This window comes from Mizuhopecten yessoensis, unplaced genomic scaffold, assembly GCF_002113885.1.
Source record: "Mizuhopecten yessoensis strain PY_sf001 unplaced genomic scaffold, ASM211388v2 scaffold10403, whole genome shotgun sequence".
NCBI classification, from domain to species: domain Eukaryota; kingdom Metazoa; phylum Mollusca; class Bivalvia; order Pectinida; family Pectinidae; genus Mizuhopecten; species Mizuhopecten yessoensis.
The window spans coordinates 383,356-401,459 of NW_018408529.1; the positions used below are offsets into that span (position 1 = coordinate 383,356).

General features: G+C 37.4%; 1 protein-coding gene across 1 annotated transcript in view; it reads left to right on the top strand.

Annotated features, from left to right (window-relative positions):
* Positions 1-18,104, top strand: part of LOC110460454 (pikachurin-like) — a 77,405-nt gene that overhangs the window by 12,961 nt on the left and 46,340 nt on the right. Inside the window, exon 2 of the mRNA XM_021513371.1 lies at positions 9,933-10,046. Coding sequence (XP_021369046.1) covers positions 9,933-10,046 — 114 coding nt within the window. The remainder of the gene's footprint in view (positions 1-9,932; positions 10,047-18,104) is intronic.

The window sequence follows — 18,104 nt, forward strand, 5'->3', positions numbered from 1 at the left end:
AAGGTCACAGTGGCTATAAATAGATTTTTTTTTGTCAAACTGTAGGGTTTGCTGCAGATTGGCAGTCTCTTAAACAATACATCAGATCTAAACAAATGTTAGATAAATAATGCAAGATGACAGTAGCTATAAATAGATTGAACATTTGTGAAATGTTGATTTCTGGATGGAATCACTTCAACAATACACTGTCACGAACATCTTTATTGATTTTGGAGTTGTTAGGTGACAAGTTAAGATCAAGACAGCTATAAATAGACTTATTTCTGTAATATATTTGATTTTGGAAGTCGGAACAAATGTTTTATTTTTATTTTCCAGCACTATAATTTGACGTATGCCTCAAAACCAGGAGCTTATTCAGGAAACATTACCAGCTTTTCCACCTGTTCCAATTGTAAAATAAAACTTATTTTTGTCATAAAAATAAAAGATTGTAATGGTATGTAGCACATGTTGATTACGTATATATACGGATATATGTCTAAGAAGTCCTGTGTTAGGTGTTTGCTGCAATGAATTATAAGTTTGATAAATTGTTTTTATTAGAAGTTTGGTTGAGTGACAGATGTTTGCTGGAGTGTAATTAGAAAATCACAGAATTTCTTACATTTATATTCTGTGTTTGTCTGAGCTTATTCTGTGTCTGAGCTTATTCAGTGTTTGTCTGAGCTTGTTCTGTGTTTGTCTGAACCCATTCTGTGTTTGTCTGCGGTTTTTCTGTGTTTGTCTGTGCTTATTCCGTGTTTGTCTGTGCTTATTCTGTGTTTGTGTGATGAGCTTATTCTCTGTTTGTCTGATTAGCTTATTCTGTGTTTGACTGAGCTTATTCTGTGTCTGAGCTTATTCTTTGTTTGTCTGAGCTTGTTCTGTGTTTGTCTGTGCTTATTCTGTGTTTGTGTGATGAGCTTATTCTGTATTTGTCTGAGCTTATCCTGTGTTTGTCTGAGTTTATTCTTTGTTTGTCTGAGCTTATTTTGTGTTTGTCTGATGTGCTTATTCTGTGTTTGACTGAGCTTATTCTGTGGTTCTCTGAGCTTATTCTTTGTTTGTCTGATGAGCTTAGTCAGAGTTTGCCTGAGCTTATTCTGTTTTTGTCTTAGCTTATTCTGTGTTTGTCTGAACCCATTCTGTGTTTGTCTGTGCTTATTCTGTGTTTGACTGAGCTTATTCTGTGGTTGTCTGATGAGCTTCTTCTGTGTTTGTCTGATGAGTTTATTCTGTGTTTGTGTGATGAGCTTATTCTGGGTTTGTCTGAGCTTATTCCGTGTTTGTCTGTGCTTATTCCGTGTTTGTCTGTGCTTATTCTGTGTTTGACTGAGCTTATTCTGTATTTGTCTGAGCTTATTCAGTGTTTGTCTGAGCTTATTTTGTGTTTGTCTGAGCTTATCCTGTGTTTGTCTGAGCGTATTCTGTGTTTGTCTCATGAGCTTATTCTGTGGTTGTCTGAGCTTATTTTGTGTTTGTCTGATGAGCTTATTCTCTGTTTGTCTGATGAGCTTATCCTGTGTTTGTCTGAGATTATTCTGTGTTTGTGTGATGAGCTTATTCTCTGTTTGTCTGATTAGCTTATTCTGTGTTTGACTGAGCTTATTCTGTTTTTGTCTTAGCTTATTCTGTGTTTGACTGAGCTTATTCTGTTTTTGTCTTAGCTTATTCTGTGTTTGTGTGATGAGCTTATTCTGGGTTTGTCTGAGCTTATCCTGTGTTTGTCTGAGATTATTCTGTGTTTGTCAGATGAGCTTATTCTGTGGTTGTCTGATGAGCTTATACTGTGTTTGTCTGAGTTTATTCTTTGTTTGTCTGATGAGTTTATTCTGTGTTTGTCAGATGAGCTTATTCTGGGTTTGTCTGAGCTTATCCTGTGTTTGTCTGAGCTTATTCTGTGTTTGTCCATTCAGGGTCATCATCTATCATCATCAAACGAGGGTTCTTGGACACAGTCCTACACGACCATGGCCATAATTAAGATTCAATCTTTTGATGAATGACACTAAAACCAGAAATATTGATTGAAGCCTGGGATCAATCTAGACTTGATTCACTGCTGTTTATGGGCTAAGATTCCCCTACGAAAGAAAATCCCCCTGTTCTTTGAAATTCCCCCCATAATAGCAGTTTTTCTTCAAAATATTTCCCCTATATGTTTTCTTTAAAGTTTAACAATTAAAATGCATAATAATCGATATATACATTTTCTTCACATAATTTAAACAAAAATTCTACAATCTTAATCTTGAAAATATTTATAAATTGAGATACACTGCACACATGTATGTTGGTTATTTTCTCACACAAACCAATGACGTAACAATCAATACCTGCTCACAAGAGAAGATAACTCTGCAATACGCAAAGACGGAATACTAGAGCTTTGTATCAAAATTTTAATTTTCCCCAAATCTGAAAAAGGGTAGATTCCCCTAAAACCTAGATTGATTCCTGTAAGCAAAGGTATAGCAGAGAGTGTTATATGCATTGCTGGCCTGACATGTTAATGAGTATAGTTATATTATATACAGTATAACACTGTATTCAACGTAAAATAATAAACACGTCCGCCGTCAAGGATGCTTAGCATTTTCGGAAAATAAGAATATTTGAATGACTCAAAGAATTTGTAAATATATTAATAGACACATTTTTTTCAAGTAAGTCATTACAATTATGGTGAAATTATGGTCAAACCATAGGCCAGAAAAAAGATAAGGGAACAGTAAAGAGTTGAAAGCCACTGATTAAGTTAACTGCTATATGGCAAATTCTTGCTTACAGTTATGTCCTCCTGAGAAAGACTCCTAATCATTGAATACTCCACAAGTTATGTCTATAGTGAACTAAAGTAAAACCTGTTTAATCTGACCCCTGTTTGTTCTAACATCCATCTAATTCAACTTCATATTTTTATTCTATTTCTTATGAAAACCTATGAGAACCAAATGAGACAGGTGTAATTCCGACATATTCGATCTAATCTGACCTATGGTGTGTTGCCCATATAAGGTGTCAGCTATGACATACATTCCTATGATTTTTTGTTGGCCGAGTACGTAGTTAACTCATTCACCCCTGAAATTGCATAATTAACTATTCCAACATTTGAATTGGAAGAGTTCAAATGTGTCTTCAGGGGTGAATGAGTTAAGGCGTCTGTCATTCTACTACCTCTAGCCCAGTTCTCCACCACTCAGGGTCACAGGTTTGAAGCCTATGTGAGGCAGTCGCCAGGTACTTGCCTCAGGTCGCTGGTTTTTCTCCGGGTACTCCGGCTTTCCTCCACCACCAAAACCTGGCACGTCCTTTAATGACCATAGCTGTTAATAGGACGTAAAACACAAACAAACAAAATAAAATTGTTACAAAACGTGACTTCAGATATTGTTACGATCTCATGATTAGTCCTAGCTGTAGGATTATTTGTATTGTACTGTAGTGTATATTTACATGTTCCCCTGTGATAGTATCAATGTCTATATACAAATGTACCTGGTACAATATGTGTAGATACCCATGGAGGTGAAATTATTCCATATTTGTTAAATAATAACACCATAAACCATATCTTTTCGTTCCATAACTAAAATGTCTGTAGATCTAGACTCTCAACAGGAAACTTCAAACTCGTTGAAAGGAAACAACCATTAGGTATTGACTGGGCTATGCTTTCAGAAATCATCGACCCATCACATTCCTGAAGGCTAGCGAAAAAACCTATAGAAGTTAAAGGTTTATGGGTCAATTTGATTTTGTCTGATAAAGATTAGTAAAGAGGATGTATTTAGAAGCTTTAGATCCCCAGATCAAATGTTCAAATAAAAAAAAAGCTATAACTGAGCGTACATTTAGATGATAATCAATATTGTGGGTATTGACTCAAGGCAGTGCAGGTTATATTTATCAAAGGGTGAATATGATAGATATAAATGATAAAGATATTGATAGATATAAATGATTAAGATATTGATAGATATAAATTATAAAGATATTGATAGATATAAATGATGAAGATATTGATAGATATAAATGATGAAGATTATAAATGATGAACATTTATTGATAGATATAAATTATGAAGGTATTGATAGATATAAATGATGAAGATATTGATAGATATAAATGATGAAGATATTGATACCTTTTATGTTTCCGTAAAATATGGAAACAAAAATATATGTTGGACCGGGGATAAAGCATTTACCACAAAAAAAATAGTAAAATTTGAGTTTTCTTTCACTGCAGTTATGTGTTCAACATTTAAATTCAGCTGCCAGAAACTATCATGGTGTATAGGAAACTATTTTTTAATGTGACTATAGCTTTGATCAATCGTTCTGAAAATACCCATGTACCATACCTTGCAGAATTTTTACGAAAAACAGTTTTTGAGTGTAAAATTCAATGTCAGGCCAGAACGAGATTTGAACACTTGACCTCCAATCATTTGTACTGTTGGTCTCACCAACTCAGCCACCTCAGGTCAGCGGGAGTAAGCTGACCCTGTAGTGCTACAGTTACCTCAGGTCAGCGGGAGTATGCTGACCCCGTTGTGCTACAGTTACCACAGTTCAGCGGGAGTATGCTGACCCCGTTGTGCTACAGTTACCTCAGGTCAGCGGGAGTATGCTGACCCCGTTATGCTACAGTTACCACAGTTCAGCGGGAGCATGCTGACCCCGTTGTGCTACAGTTATATCCAGAATCAATTAACTGAAGGGGACATATATATATATATATGTATATATAAGGGGTATGTAATTGGAAAGCTACAGTGGAAGTTTCTAAGAGTTTGTCTGCATGGAGACATGGAATTCGACGTAGTCTTATTTCTGATCCAATATTCTTAAAGTGTTTCTATGTATACATTTACAGCATCCAATCTTACATTTGAAAGTGTCCAAATATATATATAGCAATAAATTATTTTCATAATTTTGAATCACAGTTTGCTTTAAGTTTGCTGTCGTTATCTTGTTTGTGGGGTGGTAGTTGGTGATTTTTGCTGTTGTTTATCAATTTATTTATACTGTGTAGGGTACCGGTGGTGGTTGGTGTTGTTTTCTATCTGTAAGTACCAAGTATAAGGTGATGAAGGTTGGTGTTGTTTGCTGTGTGTAAGTCCCATGTATAAGGTGATGAAGGTTGGAGTTGTTTTCTGTGTGTAAGTACCATGTATATGGTGATGAAGGTTGGTGTTGTTTTCTGTGTGTAAGTATCATGTATAAGGTGATGAAGGTTGGTGCTGTTTTCTGTGTGTAAGTACCATGTATATGGTGATGAAGGTTGGTGTTGTTTTCTGTGTGTAAGTCCCATGTATAAGGTGATGAAGGTTGGTGCTGTTTTCTGTGTGTAAGTACCATGTATATGGTGATGAAGGTTGGTGTTGTTTTCTGTTTGTAAGTACCATGTATAAGGTGATGAAGGGTGGTGTTGTTTGCTGTGTGTGTAAGTACAATGTATAAGGTGATGAAGGGTGGTGTTGTTTGCTGTGTGTGTAAGTACAATGAATAAGGTGATGAAGGTTGGTGTTGTTTGCCGTGTGTGTAAGTACAATGTATAAGGAGATGAAGGTTGGTGTTGTTTTCTGTGTGTAAGTCCCATGTATAAGGTGATGAAGGTTGGAGTTGTTTTCTGTGTGTAAGTACCATGTATATGGTGATGAAGGTTGGTGTTGTTTTCTGTGTGTAAGTCCCATGTATAAGGTGATGAAGGTTGGTGTTTTTTTCTGTGTATAAGTATCATGTATAAGGTGATGAAGGTTGGTGCTGTTTTCTGTGTGTAAGTACCATGTATATGGTGATGAAGGTTGGTGTTGTTTTCTGTGTGTAAGTACAATGTATAAGGTGATGAAGGGTGGGGTTGTTTGCTGTGTGTAAGTACCATGGATAAGGTGATGAAGGTTGGTGTTGTTTTCTGTTTGTAAGTACCATGTATAAGGTGATGAAGCACCATGTATAAGGTGATGAAGGTTGTTTTTGTTTTCTGTGTGTAAGTACCATGGATAAGGTGATGAAGGTTGGTGTTGTTTGCTGTGTGTGTAAGTACAATGAATAAGGTGATGAAGGTTGGTGTTGTTTTCTGTGTGTAAGTACAATGTATAAGGTGATGAAGGTTGGTGCTGTTTTCTGTGTGTAAGTACCATGTATATGGTGATGAAGGTTGGTGTTGTTTTCTGTGTGTAAGTCCCATGTATAAGGTGATGAAGGTTGGTGTTGTTTTCTGTGTGTAAGTCCCATGTATAAGGTGATGAAGGTTGGAGTTGTTTTCTGTGTGTAAGTACCATGGATAAGGTGATGAAGGTTGGTGTTGTTGGCTGTGTGTAAGTACCATGTATAAGGTAATGAAGGTTGGTGTTGTTTTCTGTGTGTAAGTCCCATGTATAAGGTGATGAAGGTTGGTGTTGTTTGCTGTGTGTGTAAGTACAATGTATAAGGTGATGAAGGTTGGTGTTGTTTTCTGTGTGTAAGTACCATGGATAAGGTGATGAAGGTTGGTGTTGTTTTCTGTGTGTAAGTACCATGGATAAGGTGATGAAGGTTGGTGTTGTTTTCTGTGTGTAAGTACCATGAATAAGGGGATGAAGGTTGGTGTTGTTTTCTGTGTGTAAGTACCATGTATAAGGTGATGAAGGTTGGTGTTGTTTGCTGTGTGTATCGTAGTTCGATGTTGGTCGGCATTAATTGTTTTCGGCCTGTATCGTATTTGTAGATCAAATATAGGTAGCAAGTCTAATGGAAAGTAAAGATACTGTGGTAATCAATGGATCCATTAGCTGATATGTTGGTATCGGAGGAAGCTGAGAGGCATGGCGGCTCATGAATCAGTAAAATAGTCATTCCATCAGTTCAGGCATATTGATAAACTTGGTGGGTACCATACATACACACACGGTGGTTCTACAAGCCGAAGATTAATAATAGTCTCACTCATTGAATGTGTGGTAATCTTGGATGGGAAATTATATATCCTAATACTAGTATGTAGACATTGGGCTCACACATATACATAACATTGGCCTAATGTTTGGTGGTCCTCAATGTTTGTAGATGTTTGGTGGTCCTCAATGTTTGTAGATGTTTGGTGGTCCTCAATGTTTGAAGATATTTGGTGAGATACACTGACATTTTGTCCATAGTGTATTTAGATGTTTGGTGGGAGATAGTTAGAGCAAAGAAATATTGGCTCTCCGTATTCCATCCCATTGTTTTCTATTTTTGCATCCTATCTGACCATTTCTGTTTGTTAAGACCCTGTGACTAATGTTTATTAAGACTTGTATTCAGGAGAGGATGTTGCTAGGTTTTGAAAACTTGGTAACAGATCGCTGAATGGGACACCAATGACAGAGATGTACTAGTGTCTTTACAACAGTTGCTTGTAGCTGGGGATTCAGAACATCGGTGCATACAGCTTCACATATACTGTGTGAAGGATGACATACAGCTTCACATATACCGTGTGAAGGATGATTTGTGTCCTTCAGACCGTCCAGAGTTCGGTGGATGGCCACTGTTAGCCATTGTATGCCACATAAACAGATTAGTCTGGGTGACATAAACCTGCATTAAGCACAACTTGCCCGGCAGTGTCTCCACTTCTCGGTTCCATCATGACTGACCTGAAGCCATCTATAGCGACCAGTAATCTCATGATAAGCGGTGCTAGTCTGTCGGAATTACTATGAAACACCTCTTAACACCATAGCTCATAGTGACAGTGACAGGATCAAGTTCCGGAGTTCAGTCTTCAGTTCCTGTTGTCGTCTTCATTTGACTTTCAGCTTGGATCTTGTTCTCTTTATATTGACAATGTGATACGCTTTTATTTTTATTCAAGGTAAAACTACGACCATACATCTGTCAAATCTGTATTAAACAATCATCCAAGGGAATCAAAGGCTTAAAAGTGAAATCTTTCCAGAGATGGTCTTTTGATAAGAGTATTATAATCATATAGTAAACTGTTGTTATTCGAGGGGAAAATGGCTGTCCTTTAAGTAAAAGGATTGCAGGGATTCATCAGAGCTGTGTTTTTGGGAAATGTCGACCCTCGAAGGAAATTTGGAAATTCGTCTCTGACATAAGGACCATTTAGGGCTAAAGTTTGGATGATAATTTAAGCCTATATTTATGTCAACATGGTCATTCTGTCATTCCATTGCTACCTACGCTACAATGAGACAACAAAGCCAATTATTTTGGAATTTTAAACTAAGCAAATGGGGGAAAATTACTGTTATTTTCGATTGGGAATGAGTCCATTAAACAAACTTTTAAAATTACTCTGAAAAACTGGTGGATTGCTTTAAATACGGGTGGTCTTTTGTGCAGATTTGATTGTACATATATAGCAGACCTTGGCTGGGTTGATGACCCAGTACTGTGTCTATGCTGGTGGGGCATTCGTCTATTATTATATAGGTCGTCAGGTTAGAATGCTAAGTTGGCACCTGTAACCGATACTTTCAGTACTGTAATGTGCTTGGCAAATGGATATCATGATCTATAGCTGTGTTTAGATGTTAAATAATGTTATCTTCTCTGGTTAAGACTCAAAAAATGAAGGGGAAAGTGATCATGGATTAGCGTTTAACTGGGTCAATATGTGGCAATGTAACGGAGCTGGTAGAGTGGCCATTTAGAATGTGGTATTGGGCCTGTGTTTGAATCACGATCTGGCTGGTTTCATATAACTGATATATATGTTTTATTAAATTCAATTCATTCACATTAGTACATTTAAGAACTTCTGAATCATTAATAGCCCTTATGGAAATATTCCAAATGCCTTAAAACCATTCGTAGATCTAAATTTGAAGCATCAAAGGTTTATATCATAATTATGTCTAAGGGAGGCCATCCGTTTAAGGTTATTCCTGTATATCTCAGAAACACTGGGGAAATGATGGGCAGTTCGTACTCTGTTTGATGTGGTGGAGTGTGCTAGCTAGGCCACACGATGTGAGCGTGTTGCATGACAGAAGACAATTATCTGGGATGTGGCTGTAAATATTGAGATGTTACTGTCAGGTACGCGGTACAACATCCAAGTTCTCAAGGTCAACACATCACTACACCTGGTAGGTTGCTTTCCACGGACTGAAATAATGAGAGAAAAAACATGTGAGCCCGCTGGAGATTGAACCCACAATCCCGGAGACTTTATTGTCGGTTGCTCTGATGTTAAAGAGAAATTTTCTCTAGCTGAGGTCTGTCAGGCAACTTTGACACATCGTAAAATGTAATTCTTTACACTACTCTCCTTCCTCCAAAGTCTTGCCCTTGAAGACTGCCCTTAAAGACTTCCTTAACCCAGGTTCATTTGACCCCACCCTGACCCCCTCAAGGGTTCTCCACTGCCTTGAATATGGAGAGCCAACTGCACCAGTTAGTATAGGAAGACAGTAGTGTAAATAACATGTGTGTGTTTACTGAGATCAAACTCAATCACCCTGTAACTTTCTGTTCGGACATTCTACTACTGAGCTAAAGAGAAAATCCCTCTAGCTGAAGCTAGTCAGGCGACTTTAATTCTATACACAATGCACATCTTTAAAGTGCTACACATGGTCAATAGGTGGAACAATTGTTTCGTAGGAGGAACCATACTCAGGGTCTATATAAGTAACATTCAACCTGATCAACAGGTCCATAATATAAGTGTAAGGTGTAATGAATTGAATTGCATTAAACTATTTGTCAAAGTCCTTTTCAATTAACCTTTGGTGGAGGAAATGGATCTTTGTTCATATTCAAATGCTGACTCCACAAGAGGCTTTGTTATTGATGATGATGATGATGATGATGATGATTGATTGATGATGATGATGATGATGATAATGATGATGATAAGATGATGATGATGCGCCCGGTCACATTATACTGACAACGATGATGATGCCAAACTGGTTAACCAATACGGTTTTCTTTCCCCAGGTAACTGCCAACATGACAAGGTCTGTGCTGACATTTGTACGCCTATGGACAATGGCTACTTCTGTGGTTGTAAGGAGGGACACGTGCTCAGCACCAATGGTTTCTCCTGTCGCAGTAAGTACAATACACAACCTCCCTTGTATTCTAATTACCACAGAGTTGTCGCCCCATGCCTTTAAGGATGGAGTTCACCTATTTTCATTTGCTCATGCATGCCTTAGCAAAATGTTGCACCTTGTTATCTCGCCATGCTTTTGACAAGGTATTTGACTGGAGTCGTCTCCCCATGCTTCAGAAAGGAAGTTTAATGAGTTATTTCCCTTGCTTGCAAGAATTATTAGCTGTCTCCAAACTTCCTTATTCTTTTAACTGTTCAACCCTGCCTAATTAACCTTGAATAAAGGTCACAGCTACTGACGAACTGCGAAATTCATATTTTCACTTTCAGCGTCCATATTGTCTGTTAAAAACTCTACCAGATCCCAAATACCAAGGATAAATCAAAGTGAGTCATTTCAGGAGAGAGAAGATGTCATACAGTTTACATTAATGTCAAGGAGAAACGTCAGATTTTTTTATTTGTTTTTTGCTCTAAGACATGTCAATGACTAGTCAAATATGCCTATATGTGGGCATCCCAGGAATACATCTCACTGGTCCACAACACTAAATCAAGGGTAGACCACGGCCTAGATTTCCCCGGGGTGGAATATATCAGCTCCTCCGACCTGTTAATGCTTTCATTTGCTGGGAGAACACTTCCATAGTTGCGTTAAAAATTTATAGTTTACTGCCAAAAGCAGAAATTGATTCTTCTAGTCCAAAAAGAAATTGGTCTTTCAATATATGTGTTCGCCATGGAGTTATTTCTGTAAAGGATTCTAGTGATATACATTTCTATTTTTTTCAATCACTTTATTTTCTTTAGTTGTGCAAAAAACTTCTTTGTGAAATTACAAACTTAGCAAGGTTTGGGAGTTCTTTTGGATAATTACAATGTAACTTAAAATGTGAGCCATGTCTGTTGGCTGTGTTAGTCTGTAATAACTGTTAGCTCACAGACCTGGACGGGAATCCAGTTCGGTTGTCTTTTATTCATCCATCGTTAACTTTTTCCTTTAAAGAACTTTGACTACTAATTCAGAACTACTGAAATGATTTATATTAAATTTGATATAGGGGGTCCCAGGAAAAAAGGAAGTTCAACAAGTCTGGTGAATTTTGCATATTGTATGAAAGGTTTATTGCCCCTGTAGGCCTTAGGGCAGATGGACAGGGTCCAATATTTAGAGGTAAAAAGACTTTTTCAAGTCTTGGTAAAGAGATTGAAATCTAATTGGCATTGGCAAAGGGAATTACTGTTGTTAAAATGAAGGAGTGACTTCTTTTTGCATCAGAGAGATGGGACTTCATTAGGGTTTGGTTTTAATTTTGTTTAACGTCCTATTTAGCTAAGGTTATTTAAGGACCTGCCTCCATGTGTGTAGTGTATGCGTGCTTGCGCATGTGTATGCAGGAGACAGGGTATGTTGGTGTGCTTGCTTCATTGTGATAGCGTGGATCTGATGCCAACTTTTATAGTGCTATCTCACTGAAATACTATGTCGAAGGCACCCAGCACAGCATTCCGCCCGGTCACATTATACTGACAACGGATGAATCAGTTGTTGCCATTCCCCTAAATGCTGAACGTTAAGCAGAGAATAACAACTACCATGTTTAAGTACTTTGGTATGTCCCGGCGTTGGGATAGAACCCATTGCCTACCTCACCTGGGCGAGCACTCAACATTAAAGCCATAAGTGAGGTCAGTTGCTAAGCAAGGCGCTAGGAAATAAAAGGTTGTTAAAAGTAGAAAAAAAGATAAAGATCCCAAATATTGCAATGGGTGCAGCAGATATATTTTGGTCGCTTTTGTGTCCCCAAATAAAGGACACCAAAGCAAATCCCCAATTCTGCAGGGGGTTCAAACATTAGTCGCCTCCCACGATACATGCAGTGGGTAACAGCTGGCAGATTCTTTTCCCGATCCCCCACCTGCAGGGGTGACTTCATAAGGGAAAATGGGGTGGATGGCTATTTTACTTTCTGTTTTAGAATCTTCAGAAACCCCAGACCAGGATGATTAACAGAGGTTCTGTGTAAGACCTTGTTGGACTATGTAGAGGACAGTCCTCCACAACATATTATCAAAAAAACAATAAATATGTTTGATTCCAGGTTGATGGGATTTGATGTTTTAGGTCAGCTTCGATGGAATTTGATGTTTTAGGTCAGCTTCAATAGAATTTGATGTTTTAGGTCAGCTTCGATGGGATTTGATGTTTTAGGTCAGTTTTGATGGAATTTGATGTTTTAGGTCAGCTTCGATGGGATTTGATGTTTTAGGTCAGCTTCAATAGAATTTGATGTTTTATAATAATATTTAATAATTTGAGGTTCTTATATACCGCTTATCACAACCTAGTTCGTAGGTCGTCTCAAAGTTGTTCACAAATATTATCCGTGGTTATAGGGCCTTTGCAACCAGCCAATATCTTTCTCAACTCCCTGGGGAGCATACAGCCGGAGCTGCCATTTCGGCACTAACAGCTAGCATTCAACAATTCTAGCACTGCCCAAAAACATACTCATTTACAGCTGAGTAGACTGGAACAAGCGGAGTAAAGTATCTTGCTCAAAGATTCAACACAGTGCCGTGCCATGACTCAAACACGCAACCATTCGGTCACGAGCCCAGCGTCCTACCACTAGACTACCGTGCCTCCTTTTAGATCAGCTTCGATGGAATTTGATGTTTTAGATCAGCTTCACAATATTTTTTACTAGCTACTCGCTGTAAAAAAACAAAGAGAACCAAATTATGTTCCACAATGAATAATGTGAGATTTTATTTGAGCTTTTACTTATTCACCCCTAGAGACACATTTTAACACTTCCAAATCAAATGTTTGAATAGTTCAATATAAAATTTCAGAGTTGAATGAGTAAATAGTGTGACAGGAAACCTAATTTTAACAATGCATTTATGATCTGTATAACAATAGAATCGTATACAAGCTGGGATACAAATATGGTTTTAATAGCAAAGCATATAATTACCACTGGTCTGAGAAACCAGCGTGCCACTGTCGCTGCCGAAGGAGAGACACCTAATTTGTACTAACATTTATAATCAATAGATTACCAAAATAGCTGGAATCCTTTAATTGCTAAGCAACAAAATATGATTATAGTGGTTAATATCTTGCAGGTTTTCCTGTTCATATATCTTTTGTGAACATAAGTGGGCCTTGTTGCCGTAATCCCCCATTGTAACCGGCCGGCCCTTGTGTTATTACATTAGGTTGTTTTTATCATATTTGTGACGGTTCCCCCACATTCCCTAACATCATGCCCAGGTTTGATGCTGCATGAGTCATCATCTTTCTCAAATGAGGGCGCTGTTACAGCGTGGGATTAATCTTTGGTCAGGACATCAGGTGGTTGTCGTCCATCAGGTGGGGGTATTTCCCTGAAATCTTCAGTCTGACATAATCTGGTGTAAAAAGCATGTGACAGTCATTCCCTTAAGTTTTGGCTTGACATCAGGCTTCGGTATCACAAACATCTTCTCAAATCTCAAGCTGAAATCTTAAGTTGACGTACGGTCGTTTCTCTGGAAGGTTTAAGTCTGATATCGTGTGGCAAGGATTCTATTAAAGTGTTTGGTACATGTACGTTTCGCATCAGGTAGCCGTTATTCGGCTAAAATAGTTGGTCCGACACATCAAGTAGCGGTCGTTCGTCTAAAATATTTGGTCTGACACATCAGGTAGCGGTCATTCGTCTTAAATATTTGGTCTCGCATCAGGTAGGGGTCATTCGTCTAAAATCTTCGGTCTGACATCATATGGCAGTCATTCTGGTAAAATCTTTGGTCAAACATCTGAGAACTTGGTCTTGTACTGTGTGGCGGTCATCTACTGAAATATTTGGTCTGAAATCAGCCTGCGGTCATAACTCTGCTAAAATATTTGGCCTGGAATATCAGTTGGTTTTTATCAGGCTATTTTAGTGTGAAACAACCAAAAATTAAATTTGACCAAAGAAACTTGCAATAATGTGACATTTTGAGAAATATTGAACACATTTCTGCCATTTTAGCACTATTGTTTGGGCTGTTTGTTTTATGATTGTTTTATTTTCCTATGCCTGAGATGATCAGACAGATGATCAGACGGATGATCAGACCCATTCTGTTGTGGTGGATCGATCCAGAACATTTATAATGTTACCGAGAGTGAAGTACAATGACTGTCATCATCAAATACTATCACAGTGAGAAATTTAGTTCTGTTAATCATGTTATTAAATTTGAACAAACGAAAAGATATCAATTGCCAGTTTTCCCAACAGAATCCAAATATTTCATATCTGATCATAACCGTTCATTCCCAAATTTGGATTTATGGTTGTAAATCATTACTGTATGATTTATTGTTGTAAATCATTGCTGTATAATTTGTTGTTGTAAATCGTTGTAATTCATTGCTGTATGATCATTTATCATTGTAATTCAATGAGGTACGATTTTATTGCTGGGTATCATTGATGTACGATTTTATTGCTGGGAATCATTGATGTACGATTTTATTGTTGTGATTCATTGCCTTATCAAACTACAGATGTCTGTGAGTGACACGATTGATTCTAATTAAGCCATTCCTCCCAGTCTCACTATAATCAACTCATTATGTCATCGATTGAAATCAATTCACTCGGGTTACAGGGCTACAAGATGAACGAGAATGAATGGAACGTTCTATTTATACGTTTGTTCTTCCAGATGATCAATGGGTTACGGTAAACTTTACAATAGTACCTGAAATACGTACAGCAAATATTGGATGATGTAGTCTATAATAACGGTACTACAGTACCATGAAGTTGATGAGCTACGATTGGGAAATCAATTGTAAAGGTGTTACAGTCTGCGACGTTAGGCACTATAGTCCGATGCCCACGACTAGTAAATTTAAGTCTGGACTTAAGTGTAACTTTTTCCACTATAAAAGGGATATATTGCCATTTATACGCATTTTGCACAATGACACAAGTGATCTTATCCTTTTCATCGAAGCTACATATATATCGACTTAACCTTGTCTTTATTTTATAAAGACCTATACTAGGTATTTTATTTTATTATTCAATTTTTAACTAATAAAGCCTGTTTACTGATATCTTTTAATTTGTATTTATATTTTGTGAATTTTGAAATTTCCATCTCAGTAGACACTAGAAAAATAGAGAGTCTATAATTTGGACTAGCAAATTAACATTCGGACTACTGAAATTCTGGGTTCACTAGTCAAAATGACTAGTGAGGGGAAAAGTTAACGTCACAGACTGGTGTTAGGTACTGTATTCATCTGTAAATACCGCTAGTTTACCAAAGCAATTGGAGGGTAGCTGTAAAGTGTATATATAGATGATTAAAAATAAATCAATATTAAAAGTTTTTCTATAATTATCTGCTTTTTCGGGCGACATGATTTATTAATATGCTCAAGTTCTTGTTATGTCGTATGATTTATTGCTGGAACTCGGTATCGGGCACCAGGATCGGGCACCGGGACCGGGATCGGGCACCGGGACCGGGATCGGGCACCGGGATTGGCACCGGGATCGGGCACCGGGATTGGGCACCAGGATCGAGGAATATTTAAGATAAGAAGAAAAAAATATTCCAATCCTGAATCCAGATCTGATGAAATGTCAATTATCTCTTGTTTCAGTAAAATATGGTTATGAGGATTTGAATCTACAAAAACTTGAACCATTATTTGAAAGCAGTTATAATTGTAATCTCAGTGAAAACAATTTAGCTCATCTATATGAAGGGAAATGAGAATGCACATATACAAATTACTTTGAAAGATCTGTTCCACATTTATTCTTTTAACTTGAAATATACTCCAGAATCAAAAGTGTTTAATATTTCATAATAGAAATACCTGGAGGGTTGAGGCAGAGGGGCAAGGTCCAATTGTGTGAATATTGTGTTATATATATATATATATGTATATGTAAAGACTAATTCTCAAGAACAACTGAACAAATTGAAGGATTGATCCAAGGATCAAATTCATCATAAGGAAATGAAGGCGGTGGCACATCTGTTGGTTGCCGAGAGGTATACTAGTGTGGACTAGGGCTGTCACAATATATCAGAAAACAGGTATATCGCAATACACGGGTATATTGTATCGTACCACAATACAGAGATGAAATATTGCTGTATTGCAATGTTTTTATTGAAAGCTTATTTTTTATGTATCTCATTCTACTTGGTGTTTTAGCTTTGCAAATTACTACAAATTCTAACAGATATGCCAATAAGCATAAAACAGGCTTTTATTAGTGGTGGGAATTAGTTCAAATTTTGTAATCCATGGTTGGTTTGACAAAAATCTTATTATATGTAATCCATTTTATACATGATTAAGTTTGATAACATTCTGACAACAACTTATTATAAAATCGAGCACATCTTTCCTATGACAATATATCGGGAAACATATCGCAATATATAAATTCTGTATTGCAATATATCGTGATACACTCTTGGCATATTGCGACACCCCTAGTGTGAACGAAGAGGAGAAAATTAATTTCAGAATACTGATGAGCTACGTATACTGCTCTGTGGGTGTCATGTGCCTGACTCGGGTCCTGGATATAAAAAGTTCCCAGATTAATGCAATTCTACTGCACACAAGTTTGCTCTTTGTCGGGCGTTAACAAAGGCTTGTGAGATGCGGAGGCTGAATGTAATTTCATGTTATAATATGAAATTAAAACTAATGGTCAAAATTACATTTCCTGCTTGCAGGATGTGGATGCTGTAGCTTCACTTTGAATCACACTTCGAGGGTGCTGGGCAGTATAAACATTGTGTACTTGTGTCTGACAAACCTATGTACTTGTGATACACATTCATTACTTTAAAACTCATTCGAAGATTGAAGTATTGATTGTGTAGATTGGGGGTATATATTAAATAAGGGTGTGCAGGAGAGTACAAATGATGAATGACCCAGAATGCATTGCAGCAAGTCTCTGTTTAATTCCGTGTGAATTGATGAGACGGAGACCTCAAGAAATGTGAGAAACCCTTAATAAACAGTTCCACTTACTAGCTAAATATTATGCAGTTATTTTTTATTTGCCACTTCACTTAACAACAATAATCATGCCTTAATTTATTTTTTTCGTTCAACCTTTTAAGTTCCTCAATCTAGTTTTGAATCCCTTTTATAATGCCAATTTTTTCTTTACAATGGCGGTATAACAAGGTTTTACTGCATTTACTTGACCTTATGAGGAATTTCCTAATATAAATTACAGCACTTAGCAAATTCTGGAATACTAATTTGGAGATAAAATAAGCTGTTGTCATGGCTACTGAAGACAAACCTGGAAGAAAATGGATTTCTGAGAAAGGTTTATACAAATTGCTTTCGCCAAGAGCAAGGGGTAGCTGGCATCTCAGGGAATTAAATGTTTGTTTGTATTTTATCTAGAGGAATACTACATACAGTGTTGTAAATCAAATTACTATTGAGGGAAGCACTATAAAGGCACAACATGTATACTGCAATTCAAATTTAGCCGCAGATGATTCCCAGCAAACTTATGGAATAAATCTAATTTCTCTAAAAGCATTGAGCTGAAGTTTGAACTAAAGAAAACCAAGGTGGCTTAGAACTGCGAGCCGATGACTGCTTCTGACAGTTACATAGAGCAACCGTATCTCAAGGGTTGTGGTAGCTCAAGTGCACTTACGTTAGAAAAGTTTTATAATGTCACAACAAATGTAACATCAAAATTCTCTGAGGATATGGACTATGTTATTTCTGTAGGAGGGGTCAGGCAGGGTTTATAGACTACAGGAGGGGAGGCAGGGGTTATAGACTACAGGAGGGGTCAGGCAGGGGTTATAGACTACAGGAGGGGTCAGGCAGGGTTTATAGAATACAGGAGGGGTCAGGCAGGGTTTATAGAATACAGGAGGGGTCAGGCAGGGTTTATAGAATACAGGAGGGGTCAGGCAGGGTTTATAGACTTCAGGAGGGGTCATGTAGGGTTTATAGACTAATGGAGGGGTCAGGCAGGATTTATAGACTA